Source organism: Papio anubis, chromosome 9 (genome assembly GCF_008728515.1).
Source record: "Papio anubis isolate 15944 chromosome 9, Panubis1.0, whole genome shotgun sequence".
Taxonomy (NCBI): domain Eukaryota; kingdom Metazoa; phylum Chordata; class Mammalia; order Primates; family Cercopithecidae; genus Papio; species Papio anubis.
Window position 1 is genome coordinate 95,655,260 of NC_044984.1, and position 17,098 is coordinate 95,672,357.

The 17,098-nt window shown below is 39.4% G+C and overlaps 1 protein-coding gene across 3 annotated transcripts in view; it reads left to right on the forward strand.

The window, feature by feature from the left end:
* UTP20 (UTP20 small subunit processome component) overlaps nt 1–17,098 on the forward strand; it is a 108,525-nt gene that overhangs the window by 26,889 nt on the left and 64,538 nt on the right. For all 3 annotated transcript variants that reach the window (XM_017946146.3, XM_003907027.5, XM_009181515.4), the window contains exons 18-25: nt 748–906; nt 2,330–2,406; nt 4,279–4,358; nt 4,587–4,827; nt 9,660–9,845; nt 11,716–11,806; nt 13,301–13,386; nt 13,954–14,079. In XM_017946146.3, coding sequence (XP_017801635.2) covers nt 748–906; nt 2,330–2,406; nt 4,279–4,358; nt 4,587–4,827; nt 9,660–9,845; nt 11,716–11,806; nt 13,301–13,386; nt 13,954–14,079 — 1,046 coding nt within the window. The remainder of the gene's footprint in view (nt 1–747; nt 907–2,329; nt 2,407–4,278; nt 4,359–4,586; nt 4,828–9,659; nt 9,846–11,715; nt 11,807–13,300; nt 13,387–13,953; nt 14,080–17,098) is intronic.

The window sequence follows — 17,098 nt, forward strand, 5'->3', positions numbered from 1 at the left end:
TGCAGTGCGTGATTTTGGCTCACTGCAGTCTCTGCCTCCCCGGCTCAAGCGATCCTCCTGGCTCAGCCTTCCAAGTAGCTGGGATTATAGGTGCCTGCCACTACGCCTGGCTAATTTTTGTGTTGTTAGTAGAGATGGAGTTTTGCCATGTTGGCAAGGCTGGTCTCGAACTCCAGACCTCAAGTGATCTGCCCACCTCATCCTCCCAAAGTGCTGGGATTACAGGTGTGAGCCACTGTACCCAGCCAGTGTCTTATCTCATTCCTTTTGAAGTTTGAATACTACTCCACAATTGAAAATGTCTTATTTAGCCATTTGCTTGTTGATGGATGGTTAGGTGGGTTTTGCAGTTTTTTAGGGTTTCAAACAATACTACAGTGAACATCCTTACACAGAAATGTTTCTGTAGGGAAATAGTTCCATAATGCAGTTTACTAGGAGTAAATTTGTGAAGCGAAAGCATGTATATATTTTTATTTCAACAAATGTTGCCAATCAATTTGAGTGACTTGAGAATGATTTTCCTGTTTTTTAGTTGTCATTTATGCACTACACACTAAATTATCTACCAAGAAGGAAATGGTATGGGGAGAAAAGAATCATTTACCAAAACAAAAGTGTTGCTTATTTCATTAAAAATCACATATTCCAGTTTTTCTGTTTTTAGACCTTCGGTCACATTTAATGTTCGTTTTGGAAAATCAAAATACTGACTGGTCTTCTCCATGGTTTTCCCTGGTTATTCAGGATGATGGGCTCTCAGAACGGCAGTCTGTCTTTGCTATATTACGCCAGGCAGAACTTGTTCCAGCAACTGTGAATGATTATAGAGAGAAGCTTCTTCATTTAAGAAAACTAAGACATGATGTGGTGCAGGCTGCTGTCCCTGATGGGCCGTTACAGGAGGTAAAAATAGTGTCCTTTTTTTTTTTTCCTTTTTAATTCATGCTTTAAATCCTATTTTGGGAAGCATACCAAGTAGTCACCAAAATAATAATAATAATTTAAAAATAATAAGGGAAATCCCCAGTTCTCTTAGATGCTTTGAGTTAAATAGCTCTGCCAGCTTTTTCAGTAGTAGGAATAATTTAGTATTCTCTGTTTCAGGTGTGAGCCACCGTACCTGGTCATGTTAGTACCTTTTTAGGAATGAGTAAGCAGGGGCTCATTGAACCTGAGTAATGCAGATAGGTAGGTAGGTAGGTAGGTAGGTAGGTAGGTAGTGGCAACAGGAGGACTCAATGTCAGGTTTAAAGCCTGTTCTTCACTAGATTTTTTTGCTGCTGCAGAACATCAGCCCTCTATGTATTTTTGTTTTTGTTTTTTGTTTTTTTTCTTTTGAGACAGAGTCTTGCTCTGTAACCCAGGCTGGAGTGCAGTGACACAATCTCTGCTCACTGCAAGCTCCGCCTCCCAGGTTCACACCATTCTCCTGCCTCAGCTCCCGAGTCACTGGAACTAGAGGTGCCCGCCACTACACCCAGCTAATTTTTTTGTATTTTTAGTAGAGACGGGGTTTCACCGCGTTAGCCAGGATGATTTCGATCTCCTGACCTCGTGATCCGCCCTCCTCAGCCTCTCAAAGTGCTGGGATTACAGGCGTGAGCCACCACACCCGGCCCAGTCTTCTATGTTTTATATCAGGGTTTTCATTCCGTGACCCTTGAAGATACATCGCAGACCCCTTTGGGAGTAAGGCCAAAAGGAGGCATTCTCCCTTCAGTCAGAGCAGTTCTTCTCTTACCTGTTTTATGTATTAGGATCTTCTGTTTCATTTGGAAAAAAGACTGCTGCTAGAATATATACAAACACCACACCCCTAAATAATAAAACCACCAGTCTGGATGGTGCCTCCCTAGCACATTACTCCCTAGTAATAATGACCCTTATTCCAAAAGGTGACTGGGAAACTTTGGACTTACTGAACTTGCAAAGCCTCAGTCATTCACAGCATGTTTCCTTGCGTTCTTTGGCATGTGTGCATTACTGACTACTGTTGAAGTTTTGTCTTAATCTGGCGACAGCAAGATTTGTTAGAAGGGAATTTAATCATTAGTCAAATCTGTACATTTAAATGAATGAACACCTGGAGTGAATTTGAATACTGTATTTGCTGCAGCAATTCTTTATATTTTAAATAGTGAGTGACATTTTGGGGAGAAGAGGAAAATTAGTATACAATGAATTTTGGATTGGTGCCTGCAACTTTTTTTCTTATCGCATAGGCTTCTTTCCAAACCTCAGGTTGTCCAACTTGGGATGTTTGCATTTCAGTACTTCTGTATTGTATTTCATTACCCACTATTAAACTAGTCTCCTGTAATTGCAGGTGCCGCTTCGTTATTTGTTAGGCATGCTATATATTAATTTCAGTGCACTCTGGGATCCTGTTATTGAACTCATAAGGTAAACGTGGGTTAAATGGGATGAAACTATTATACTTTAATTACTGCAGAATGATGGGGCCCAGATTATACTCCTCCTAGGTATGATTTGAATGAATGGGTATATATGGTATTTACATTACTTTAAATCCTTTGTGAGACAAGGTGAATTAAAAATAAACATGAAGAATTCTCTCTGATGCCACATCTTCAGTAGTTCCATTGTTGTATATGTGTCTCTGTGTGTGTTGAAATAACTTTGGAGGAGTTTCTCTTTTTGCTTTTTATGATACTTTTGTGTTCTTAAAATTTGTTACAGCAAGGAAGTATAATAGTTGCATAATTTTATTTCTATATATTGAGTCACTGAGCCATACTTTAAAAATAAAGACTTTTTCAAAACCTTGCTGTCTAGCATCCAAAATCCCTTTAGCCCCAAAAAGCCTTCAGTGGTCACGTAGAAAATACGTCATAGGCCGAGTGCGGTGGCTCATGCCTGTAATCCCAGCACTTTGGGAGGCTAAGGCAGGCAGATCACCAGAGGTTGGGAGTTCGAGACCAGCCTGACCAACATGGAGAAACCCCATCTCTACTAAAAATACAAAATTAGCCAGGCATGGTGGCGCATGCCTGTAATGCTAGTGACTCGGAAGGCTGAGACAGGAGAATCGCTTGAACCCGGGAGGTGGAGGTTGCGGTGAACCGAGATTGCGCCATTGCACTCCAGTCTGGGCAACGAGCAAAACTCTGTCTCAAAAAAAAAGAAAAAAAAAAGAAAAGAAAATACTCATTATGGCTCATGTATAGAAATCTGTCTTCAGACATTTGTCTTCAGATAATACACACTCACTTTTTTATCAGATTGGAAATATCATGTGAGGCCTTTCAAAACCCCAACGATTAGTTATTCTTATTTGACAGAATAAGAGAGTTAACATTTATAGACCAATCCCTTTACAATTTGAAACCAATTTGTCTACCTTTACTACCCTTGTCTACGTTTTCCTACACTTTGTCTACCTTTTACTACCCTTCAAAGCCATCAAAACCAATGTGCCAAAAGCAAGATTCTCCCAACATCAGCTTCATTATTTTGTTTATTATACTTTCAGAAGAGAGAATTTGACATACATGTTACCAGTAGCACACTGTCAACAGCGTTGGTTCTTCAATTACTGAATGTCATGAGGCATTCTCCCTAGTGGCTGGGCTGTCTTCCTGTTGGGTACCTCTTTCTGTTTGGAAGGACAGAAACAACAACATACCTGTTGGTTTGTTTTCTGAGTAGAGTCAGTCTGCAACATACACAGTTCATGTCACGTATAAAGTTTATGCATACTCTTAGAAAATTAGTGACAGAATATTCGAGAGTATTGTTGCTAGGATATCAAACTACATAAGCACTTTATGTGATCCATCTAATGTCTCCTTTTAAGTTCTGAAAAGTATGTTTCATGTAGTTAGTAAATGTTTATTCTGCCTTTGTGTTAATAAGTATATTTAAATTTGGTGGAGGGAAACTCACTATTTTTAAGTTAGTTTTGAACAAACTGACTTTTCTCTCCAGAGGGCTCCTTCTTCTCTTAATGGATCTTATTCATGCCCCATGCCCCAGTTTTAAAAGTGTGCCTTTAAAAATTATTTTCTCTTAAGGATCTACTTATATTTTTAAAAATACTCTTTAGTGCTTTATGACTATAAAAATAATTTGTGCTCAGTGCAGGCATTTTGAAATATATAGAAAAGTGCAAAAGGTGTTTAGGACTCCACACTGAGGGATAACCTAATTAACATTTTAGTTATATCCTTTCACTCTTTTTTTTTTTTTCCCGTGAGCAATCTTAAAATGACCGTTCCACACTTTTTGTTTTGTGATTTTTTTTTTTTTCCATAGTTCTCATGCACACGAAATGGAAAATAAGCAATTTTGGAAAGTCTACTATGAGCATCTAGAAAAAGCAGCTACACATGCTGGTATGTAAGGGGTTGTGAGGAGGCTGCAAAGAAAAATGGTTAACTGTTTTGTTTTTACTGCTTAATTACTCAGGAAATTGGAAAACAGAGATGAAACATATATTATCTTGATAACTTTTGGGAGTGACATTGTTTCCTTACATTATAGAGAAAGAAATACCCTCTCTTGAGGAAATACTTAAGATAAATGTTGATATTTGTCTGGTGGTTTTGACAACTTTCTTGCAGAGAAAGAACTACAGAATGATATGACAGATGAGAAGTCCATTGGAGATGAAAGTTGGGAGCAGACCCAGGAAGGAGATGTTGGAGCTCTTTATCATGAGCAGTTAGCATTGAAAACTGACTGTCGGGAAAGACTTGACCACACCAACTTCAGATTCCTGCTCTGGAGAGCTCTGACAAAATTCCCGGAAAGAGTAGAGCCACGGTCCAGGGAGCTTTCCCCGCTTTTCTTGAGATTTATCAAGTAAGTTTCCTCTTCTAAGAATATGTCCCTGGTGGGGCATGAAGAAGAGAACGTGAGAAGCATTAACCTCCCAAAATGGGCTGAGTTCTTGTTTTTTTGTTTTTTGTCTTTTTTCTTTCTGCTTCCAATCATCCATTAGGCTGAGTTATTTATACATCTGTCACATTTTCAAATCATTGGCGCAGCTATAAATCACTGGCTCTATCAGATAACGACTAAACCAATTTAGTTCACCATTTAATTTTGATCTGAATCACAATTTAACCAGCACACCAATGGTATTAATAAAAACGTCCAGGTTACAGTATAAGAAGGGCCACATTGACTTTGATTCATGTAGAAACGCCTTATTGTTTCTTGCCCTGTTATTCATTACTTTATTGCCTGCCTGGGGCTTGAGGATATTTTCCAGTGACCCAGCACCAACACTGCTTGGGGCCTCTTGGTGTTTCTGCCTATGATGCTGAGGAATAACAAGAGTTTTCTGGAGCGTTGTTTTGTTTCGACTGGATATGCTATGTGAGAGTCTGATTGTATTAAAATTAAAGATGAGGGGTGTGGTGTGCAGCACATTACTAAGTAATACATAAAAAGCATGTTTTACTATAGTAGTTCCCTGGGAAAATGCTGTAGGGTTAGGTCAAGCAGGCCATAAACCACAACATGCCTGGCTTGTTCAGAGAACAGCAAGATCTGAGTGGTTCTAGCAGAGTACTCCAGGGAGGACATGGTTGGAGATAAGGGCAGAAAGTCAGCAGGACACGAAAGTGTGTAGGCCTTTAAGTGAAAGGAAGGACTTTGGCTCTTACTTTCGGTGGAATGAGAAGCCATTTGGAGGTTTAAGCAGAAAGCTGACCTGACCTAAGTTTTCTTAAGGATTTTTATGGCTGCTGTGTTGAGAATAGACTGTAGAATGACATTGGTAGAGTAGAGAGACCGGTCATGAGGAGATTACAAGTCCAGGCAAGAAGTGATGGCAACTTAACCAAAGTTATAGCAGTGAAGATGGGTCTTTTTTGAATGATTTCAATTCGATAAGATACATTTATGAAAGGTTGCAACTAGATCAGCCTGTGAGATTTGCCGCAGATGTGGGATGGATGTGTGTGGTGGGGAGTGGGACAGGAAGGAGGGAGGGAAGGAATGGGGGAGGGACAGAATCAAGGATGTTCCCTAAGGCTTTGGCCTGAGCAACTAGAGGAAAGTTCCCATTTACTGAGATGGGAGGAATGCAGGAGTTGCAAGTTTGTCAGGGAGAATTAAAAGTTCATTTTTAGGTGTTTTAAGTTTGGGACACTGAATAAATAACCAAGTAGAGTTGTCATGTGGAAAGCATTTAATTTAGAAGTTCAAACCTCAAGGGAAAGGTTGATCTGGAGATAACAAATTGGAAATTATCAATATATGGATGGTATTAAAGATCAGATAGGGGAATAAAGTCATCTAGAGCATAACTGTAGAGAGAAAAGACTTTTGGGGACTGATACCAATATTTCGAAGTTGGGAGATAAGGAACCAGCATAGGAGGCTAGGAAAGAGTGATAGAAGAAGAAAGACCACCTAGTATCCTGGAAACCAAGTGAAGAGACTAAAGGTGGCCGTAATCAGTTGACTCACATGTGTCTGAGAAATCAATCAGTTGAGGAATAAAGTGACCATTGGCTTTGGAGTGACCTTAGAGTGACCCACATGAAGGTGACCTTAATGAGTTGTTTTGATTAATCTGATAGGGATGACAGCCTGATTAAAATAAGCTGGGCCAGGCACAGTGGCTCATCATGCCTGTAATCTCAGCACTTTGGGGGGCCTAGGCAGGTGGATCATGAGGTCAGGAGATTGAGACCATCCTGGCTAACACGGTGAAACCCCGTCTCTACTAAAAATACAAAAAATTAGCCAGGCGTGGTGGCGGGTGCCTGTAGTCCCAGCTACTCGGGAGGCTGAGGCGGGAGAATGGCGTGAACCCGGGAGGCGGAGCTTGCAGTGAGCTGAGATCACGCCACTGCACTCCAGCCTGGGTGACACAGTGAGACTCCATCTCAAAAAAAAAAAAAAAAAAAACCTCAAGAAAGAGGAAAAGAAAAATGAAAACAGCAAGTTTTTGTAGTGAAAAAGAAGCAGAATAGGGATGTAGGTGGAGGGAAATGTGGGGGCAGAGAGGGAGCTGTTGTTGTTGAGATTAAGACAGTGTTGGCTGGGCACAGTGGCTCACACTTGTAATCGCAGCACTTTGAGAGGCCTAGGTGGGCAGAACACATGAGATCAGGAGTTCAAGACCAGCCTGGTGAAATCCTGTCTCTACTAAAAATACAAAAATTAGCTGGGCATGGTGGTGTGTGCCTTAAGTCCCAGCTACTTGGGAGGCTGAGGCAGGAGAATCACTTGAACCTGGAGGCAGAGGTTGCAATGAGCTGAGATTGTGCCACGGCACTCCAGCCTGGGCAACAGAGACAGAATGAGACTTTGTCTCTGCTCCCAGAAAAAGAGTTAACAGTGTGTATGTATGTGATACCAGTGCAAATGATCCAGATGGGAGGGGAAAATTGGTAATGCAAGAAAGGATAAAAGGGCTAGAACCAGCCAGGCGCGGTGGCTCACACCTGTAATCCCAGCACTTTGGGAGGTCGAGGTGGGCAGATCACAAGGTCAGGAGTTCAAGACCAGCCTGGCCAATATGATGAAACCCTGTCTCTACCAAAAATACAAAAATTAGCCAGGCCTGGTGGCCTGCACCTGTAGTCCCAGCTACTTGGGAGGCTGAGGCAGAAGAATCGCTTGAACCCAGGAGGCGAAGGTTGCAGTGAGCTGAGATCGTGCCACTGCATTCCAGCTTGGGTGACAGAGTGAGATTCCATCTAAAACAAAAATAAAAGGCTAGAATCATGTCTTCAAATAGGTAAGAGGAGATGGATACAGTGCATAAAATCAAAGGTTTGCGTGAATAATTCATTCTGGCAAGGCACAAGCAAAGATGTAGCAGGTCAGTAGATATAGTGGCAGAAGAGCAATGATTTTCTCTTTTTCAAATAATTCTTTGGGCATAAATTTATAGAATAAGAATGATGTTTAGCTTTTTTTGCTTTGTTTTGAGGGTTATATAAAATAATGTTTATCAGTTTTTTGAATTACAAGGGCTGTACATATGCCAGCTGGCATTTGTGGTATTAGTAGCATATAAACTTCATACCGTGTTAATTTTCCAAGTTTTTCCCTAAAGAATTAGTTTACCCCATAACTTAAGGATAAGATCTTACTCTAACGGTACGAGATGCTGTGGGGTAGAGGTAGAAACAGGAGCCTGTAACAGGGAGTGGGTCTCTGAGTTTAGAAATATTTAGAGACTAAAGATACACAATTCTAAGAAATGTTTAAATTAATACTGGTGGGCATGGATTACCTGTAAATAATACATTTATAGATGATCTGAACTAATGAAAAACCCAAATGTCACCTTGAATTATGACTTTGAAGTATATTATAGGCTTTTTATTTTTTGGCTAGCAATTTATATTTCTAAATATGTTTCAACTAATTTGTGAATCCCTTGTAAACATTCTCTGAGATGAACCAAACCAGGAACAAGAACAAATGACTAACAATAGCAACAGCATGCTAATAAAAGGTTATATTTAGTGAGTACTTACTGTGTGCTGGGCCCTCTGATAGATGCTTTATGTGAATTGTTTTATTTAATAGATGAAAGAGTGAACATGCTGTTCATGGAGATAAAGGTTACAGAATGTAATATATGGTTGATTAAATGTTGCACGTGTAATAGGTATGTTATTAAGTGGATGATGGCGTAGTTTGTAACTTGCAGAAACTTTACTTTTTTCATTCATCCAGTTTTTGATTTATTAAGTGCTAGATTCTGCTAGATGAAAATACCCAGTACCATAGTGTCCCAGCCCTCAGATTGTAGTTTAATGTTATTGATCTGGAGGTTAACTTGGGCTAAGCTAGAGTTTCTTTTAGGAGGGTTAGTAGGGCGCTATCCTGTTTTATCAGTGTGTTTTTGAGTGAGGACTTGAAAGGCCATCCAATCAGTTTCCTAGCATCTTTAGCCCAGTGCCCTGCATTCAATAGACAACAAAAGGTTAATTGTTTGGATGAGTGAATGAAAGTGACACAAACTAATACATTAAATGACAGACTTCAAGATAATATTCATTAATTGCAACATTGGACTAAAAATGAAGGACGAAATTTAATAAGAACAAAGTGAATACTGTATTAAGCTTAGCTGCACAAGCTAAGAAGAGATAAAACATAAAGACTCATTGATTTTCATTACATGTACATTCAGTTTCAATCTTTGTCATGTTGTGGCTGCTCAAAAAATTTCTGGAGATGGTAGTTCCGTCTGTCTTATCAATCCATACCTAGAGGACTAAATTTTGTGATGCTATGATACTTTCAAGAGAACTTTGGCAAAGTAGAATGTATCTGATGGAAAGTGACCAGCACAGTCCTAATGCTATACTTTAATCATTTAATATCATACATCCCTAACCCCTCATCCCCCAGTGATGGTTCCAGAGACAGGGAGGCTGATTTCCACTTAGTCCGAAATAGACATTTCAAATATTTTCAATAGTATAACAGTGGAATGGGCTATCTTCTACAGTTAGTGATTGGCTTGTCAAATAGCATAATAAAGAAGGGCCAAATTAAAAAAAAGAGTAATATTGTGGAAGCTTGACTAAGGTGCCACTGATGTCTCTTCAGTGTGTGAATCTGTGAGCTGTGGACATCTCTCATGAGCAGAATCAGGACCTTTCAGATTGGTGTGCATTCTTTATCAGTCTCCTGTGACTTTCTTTCCACGGTAGCAATGAGTATTACCCAGCAGATCTGCAAGTTGCTCCGACTCAGGATCTGCGGAGAAAAGGCAAAGGGATGGTGGCAGAGGAAATCGAAGAGGAACCTGCCGCAGGAGATGATGAAGAGTTGGAGGAAGAGACAGTACCCCAGGATGAATCCTCACAGAAGAAAAAGACAAGAAGAGCCGCAGCAAAGTAAGTTCACCGTTGCTGAAAGATCACAGATCCACAGTTCTAGGAGTAACAGGAAGAGGTCTCTATGGCTTTATACAAAATCAACTACTCAGATAATTATTTACATAAGCACTACATCTTCCTGGGATTTTCTTTAACAGCCTAAAACTGTCAGTCTTCCAAGTTTTTTGGTTGGTTACTTATTATTAGTTTTTTCTTGGTTAACCACATAATGTTAGTTTGGGGGACTTTTGAGAGTCATCTAATTGTAGCTCCTTTTTATAGATGAGAACTTTGGGACCTGGAGTGTTTGGATATTCTTTTGACCTTTGTCGTTCACTTTCCCAGCATGAGGGTATTGTGTTTGCATCCTAGGGGACCATGTAATGGAACATCCTTTTTCTTATAAATAATCATGTTAGCACATTTTTTTTTTCCTTCCACCTACCTTCCCACCATCCTGTTAGCACTTTTCTCTGCCTTTTAACTTGTCTCCTACTGATTACTTTTTTCTCATGCTGCTGTTATACTCTCTTTCTTATTCTCTTAGTTGTTCTTTTACCTAAATTGTTAGAAACCTAGAAGAAGAAGTGATCATGCTTTTAGAAGTTACTTCAGCTTAGTTGATGATGGAATTGACTGTCTCAGGTCTCCTGGATTGGCGCAAATGTTATTTTAACACTTTAGATCTCAATCTGATATGCCCATTTGTTGCGTATTTCCCTCGAGCCATTTATTAGTTCATGCATTCAACAACTGTATTGAGTACCCTTTGCTAAGTGCTGGCGTGCAGGGATGAATTGTACAGAGCCACTGCAATGCAAGAGTAAGTCAATCCTGCCTGGGTGAAATATTTTTATAGGAGAAATATTTTTAAAGAAGGTATTGGAGCGCAGTAAGGAATTCCAGGCGTGTTGGCTCATGCTTGTAATCCCAGTACTTTGGGAGGCCAAGGTGGGTAGATCACTTGAGGTTAGGAGTTTGAGAACAGCCTGGCCAACATGGTAAAACCCTTTCTCTACTAAAAATATAAAAATTAGCCAGGCGTGGTTTTGCACGCCTGTAATCCCAGCTACTCGGGAGGCTGAGGCAGGAGAATCACTTGAACCCAGGAGGCAGAGGTTGCTGTGAGCTGAGGTTGTGCCACTGCACTCCAGCCTGGGCCACAGATCGAGACTCCATCTTGAAAAAAAGAAAGACCCAGGGAAGGCCCTCTAATGCTGAAAAATGAAAGTTTGCCAGACAGCTAGAACAAAGAAGGTCTTGTCCACTAACAGAAATAGCATATGAAGCACAGGGGCAGGAAAGATTACTGCCAGCCTTCATGTCACTATACAATACACTCCCCTTATCCGTGGTTTCACTTCCCACGATTTCAGTTACCCATGGTCAACCACAGTCTGAAAATACTCAGATATATTTCTTCTTCCTTCTGGTGAGCAAGAGCCATTGGTTGCCTAAACCTGGACCTCTGTTGCCTGACATCTGTATTTACATTATGTGAAAGTGAGGGAGAATATATTCTACTACTTTTTGTCTGCTACGTAGAACCTAGACGAGGAATAATTCCAAAAATCATCTGAGTTCAATTTTGGAATATTTTACTATTTTGGTTACGTTCTAATTTTTGTTCAATTTAAACCATTCTGAGCATACACTGAATGATTTTTTTGGTGTGGAGAACCTGAATTTTAGGGACAGGACTGCCCGAAATATGAGATTTCTGGAGAATAATTTCCTAAATGTAAATAACTAAGTCTTGTTTGTATAATAGTGAAACTATAGGCAGGGTGTTTGAAGTTCTATTCAGAATAAAATTGTAGATAATGTCAGTTTAAGAAAATGATGTCAATTCTTTAAATCTGTAACACTCTGTTTTGTTTTTGTTTAGGCAATTAATTGCTCATTTGCAAGTTTTCTCTAAATTTTCAAATCCACGGGCCTTATATCTGGAATCCAAATTATATGAGTTATATCTTCAGGTCAGTAAAATAAACTCTTGGCACTATAATTCTTTGTGAACTTTTCCTATCATTTTCTTTGTCAGAGTAGCTTAGATTTTCAATAATTGCTGAATAGGGCCTATGTCTACATTTTAAGTATTAAAGGCTTTTTTTTTAAATTAATAGACATATTTTCTGTTATCTTGAGAAACAATTTTAGCACTTATTTAGCTGATTTTGAAAGCATTTTGGGTGACTAAACATTGACTGGCTGTGTTAACAGTGAGAATAGCAAACCATGAATTATATCGTGGAAATTAGCTCTTAGAAGGGAGTAGGGTTTATACAAAAAAACAAGTGACTACTTTTCCCTTCTAGTTTAGTGAGACTTCATAAAGGACTGGGATTTCAGGATCTGTTATAGTCCATTGCAGTCATAATTATGTGGCCCTGAATTTCAGATAAGCTTGCAGAAAAAAATTAATGTTGGGCTGGGCACTGTGGCTCATGCCTATAATCGCAGCACTTTGGGAGGTCAGGAGATGGAGACCATCCTGGCTGACACGATGAAACCCCATCTCTACTAAACACACAAAAAATTAGCCAGGCTTGTTGGCGGGCGCCTGTAGTCCCAGCGACTTGGGAGGCTGAGGCAGGAGAATGGCATGAACCTGGGAGGCGGAGCTTGCAGTGAGCCGAGACCACGCCACTGCACTCCAGCCTAGGCAACAGAGCGAGACTTCATCTCAAAAAAAAATTAATTAATTAATTAATGTCAGAAATGAAGTAAGCATTGGATGTCATTCTAAGCCATCTGGGGAAACAGATTCTTTTTTCATTTGGATGTTTTTCTTGGCATCTTATTGACTATCATTACCTTCATAGGATAAGAGATTTTCCTTAGTACATGACCAGCCTGGTTGGCTTAAATCCAGATTCACATAGAGAATTGGCCTCACCAGCCTGGACACAGATGCTCATGTCTGTAATCCCAGCACTTGGGAGGCCAAGGCGGGCAGATCACCTGAGCCCAGGAGTTCGAGATCAGCCTGGGCAACATGGTGAAACCGCATCTGTACCAAAAACACAAAAAATTAGCCAGGTGTGGTCATGGGCGCCTGTGGTTCCAGCTTCTCAAGAGGCTGAGGCAAGAGAATTGCTTGAACCCAGGAGGTGGAGGTTGCAGTGAGTTGAGATCGCATCACTGCACTCCAGCCTGGGCAACAGAGTCTCGGAAAAGAAAAAAAAGAGAGAGAGAGAGGATTGGCCTCACCCAAAAACTGGTAGACCCCAGGGTATGACTGTGGGATGCAGGTGTCAGAGAGTTTTGTTTCCATTTTTTAATTTGCACATATTCTGTTCATCTTTTTTTACTTCCAGGAAAATGTGAAGCTGTTGTTAGCAATCAGGTTTGGGTCTTGTCTAAAACTTTAGAATTTAGCAGATCTCATTTAGCAAATAACCACAAGTAAATTGCTGTCCTATGGTATATGTATGTATGACTTCATTAATTCTATAAAATATTGTTCTTAGTTGTTGTTACACCAAGATCAAATGGTGCAAAAAATAACCTTGGATTGCATAATGACATATAAACATCCTCATATCCTCCCTTACAGGTAAGTTGCTTGAAGCTGAAAGAACTGCTATCTCTTTGGCTGATTTTTATATTTCTGCATAAGAGCTTCTTCTAGAATAATTTCTTAAAGGCCTAGGAAATTTCCCTTTTTTCTGAGGTCATCATATTTCCAAGCAAGAAATGAAAACGAGTAGTATATTTGTTGGGTTGTTCTCCATAGGTACTAAAATAGAGAATGTTAATTTTTAAAATGTGTTGTAAATATTATGTCATTTTCCTCTTCTTATTAATATAATGCCATAAAATCTTGGTGGTTACTTAGAGAATCAAAGTCACTCTAAGAACTGAAGAAAGCTTTTTGTATCATGCTTTTTTGAACAGCTGAGTTATGGACAGAATCTAATCTTCTCTAATCCATTATACCTTTTGAAATGTGAAAATCTGTCATTTTAGGAGGTTTTTTTTAGGATTTTCCTTTATGGATATCAACCATAATATGTACTATATACCTTATTTTAGTTATTACTCTGTGTACATATTTCACTCTTTCATTATTCAAAAGCACTGTTGATAAAATGGTGATGTGTGCTATTCTCTGTTTTTAAAGGGAAAACTTACAAAGGTTGCTTGAAGACAGAAGCTTTAAGGAAGAGATAGTGCATTTTAGCATTTCAGAAGATAATACTGTAGTGAAAACAGCCCACCGAGCAGATCTATTTCCTATTCTGATGAGGTATTTATGCTGTTTAAACACTGATTTTTAAAAAGTTAATAACAAACACAATTGTGAGTGTAGTATTATGGTTCTTTCAACAATTGTAATAGAATATTTCATTTTATATTTTCCTTTGATTGCATTTTCTTTGGAGATGGGGTCTTGCTCTGTCACCCAGGCTGGAGTGTAGTGGCATGATCACAGCTCATTGCAGCCTTGACTTCTCGGGCTCAAGTGATGCTCCCACCTTGGCCTCCCAATGTGCTAGGATTACAAGTGTGAGCCATCACGGCCAGCTCCTTTTTTTTTGAAATGTACTTTTGGGAGAAGTCAAATTGTTATAGAGACTAATTTTTGTTCCTAACATAAATAAAGATCTTTATTTATTTATTTATTTATTTTAGAGGGAGTCTCACTCTGTCACCCAGGCTGGAGTGCAGTGGTGTGATCTCAGCTCACTGCAACCTCCACCCTCTCAGGTTCAAGCTATTCTTGTGCCTCACCCTCCTGAGTAGCTGGGATCACAAGCGTGCTCCACCATGCCTGGCTAATTTTTGTATTTTTAGTAGAGAAAGAGTTTCACCATGTTGGCCAGGCTGGTTTCAAACTCCTGATCTCAGGTGATCCACCCGCCTCTGCCTCCCAAAGTGCTGGGATTACATTCGTGAGCCACCACACATGGCCCCTAATATAAAGAAAGCTCTTACCATAGTATTGTAATAATAATATTAAAATTGAATTTAATATTTTCCTAAATTTTACTGTTGAGATACAGTAGAAATAATTCACTCCATTTTCCAAATATCATGTGATATTTAATGATGTTATTATTCTGTTAATTATAAATGGTAGAGCACAAAGATGATCCATAAATAATACAAAGTTTATATATGCTGGGTATAAAGAAAAATGAAGCTTAAATCTTTCATCTCACCAGCTCTGGAATGATAGGAATTGGAAAGATCATGGGATTGGGATTTAACAGAGGTTTGCTTTTGTTCCAACCCTGTACTGTGTAGTTCTATCAGATAGGGAAAGTTTTTTAGATCCACTGGGCTTCTGTTTCCTTAATAGGAGCTGGTTCAGTTGTGCTCTGGAGACTCTGCTAGTACTTGTCTAATGGCTCTCTTTAGTTCCATTTGTAGCTAGCATCAAGATTCCATTTATAGCGAGCTTTAAGAACTTTACTATAATAGACATAAAAATATTTGAGCCAGTGAATATACAAAATTACAATTATTGGTGGATTACAGAAACAAAAATAGCAGAAATCATCTTATATTTTATAAAATGTTTTATAACCTTTTTTCACTTAATATTTTACAAGAATTCTCTTAGATCATGAAATGTTTCAAAATGTGATTCTTCATCATATAGACAAGCCATCATTTACTTGTGTCGAGCATTTTGCCTGTCTGTAGTTTTTGTTGTTTATTTTGTTTTTTTCAAAATAGAAAATCTTACATTGAATACCTATAAATCTTATTTGATTGATGGATTAGAATAGATTCTTGATAGGAAAATTGATGAAGATTTTTAAACTTTTTGGTGTCTATTACCAAATTGTTGTTCAGAACTACTTCTTTTCAACCACAAGTTTGAACCACTTTATATTCCTACCGGCAGTAGAATGCCTGTTTCACACCATTCCAACACTAGGCTGTTGTTTGTTATTATTTTTTGATTGTTTTAATTCTTGCTAATTTGTTGGTGATAAAGGATATCATGTTGTATGACTTCACATATTTTAGATTTACTAGTGAAGATGAATTGTTTTAAAAGATTATGGGTCATTTGTGTTTATTTTCTCATGAATTTTTTTTTTTTTAAATGTCTGACAACTTGTATTTTCTAAAAGCAGGTAAATGATATTCCTCTCTGTTTTCTTCTCATTCTGTTTGTTTTAATTTGATTATTTTATTCATCTGGAATTTATTTTCATGTATGAAATGAAATAACACCAACATGGTGAAACCCCGTCTTTACTAAAAATACCAAAATTAGCTGGGTGTGGTGGCACGTGCCTGTAATCCCAGCTATTTGGGAGGCTGAGGCAGGAGAATCACTTGAACCCGGGAGGCAGAGGTTGCAGTGAGCCGAGATTGCGCCACTGCACTCCAGCCTGGGTGACAGAGCAAGACTCTGTCTCAAAATAAATAAATAAGTAAATAATATTTTTTTTTAAAAGTCCAACCTTTCTCTGCTGATTTGAGAGCCATATTTATTTATTTCAGAGACAGGGTCTGTCTTTGTCACCCAGGCTGGAATGCAGTGGTGCAAACACAGCTCACTGCAGCCTGGATCTCCTGGGCTCCAGCGATCCTCCTGCCTCAGCTCCCCAAGTAGCTGGGACTACAGGCACATGCCACAATGCCCAGCTAATTTTGTTTCACTATGTTGCCCCGGCTGGTCTCAAACTTCTGAGCTCAGGCTGTCCACCTGCCTTGGCTTCCCAAAGTGCTGTGATTACACGCATGAGCCATCATGTCCAGCCAGAGTGCCACTTTTTTTTTTTTTTTGAGACGGAGTCTCGCTCTGTCGCCCAGGCTGGAGTACAGTGGCGCGATCTCTGCTCACTGCAAACTCCGCCTCTGGGTTCACGCCATTCTCCTGCCTCAGCCTCTCGAGTAGCTGGGGCTACAGGCGCCGGCCACCACGCCTGGCTAATTTTTTGTATTTTTAGTAGAGACAGGGTTTCACCGTGTTAGCCAGGATGGTCTTGATCTCCTGACCTCGTGATCCGCCCGCCTTGGCCTCCCAAAGTGCTGGGATTAGAGGCGTGAGCCACCGCGCCCGGCCCAGAGTGCCACTTTTAATATGCACTAAATATCCATGTATAATTGACTCTTTCAATCGGCTTTTGATAGCTTTACATTGATCTGCCTTGTTCCAATTCTGCACTGGTTTGTTTATAATAATAATCATAAAGGACTTAAATGCATTCTTGTATATATCAGAGGAAGTCATCTCATTAGTCCTTTCTTTCCAAAATATTTTGTTTTTTTCTAGAATCTAGATGAGCATTTGCTTTGGTTTT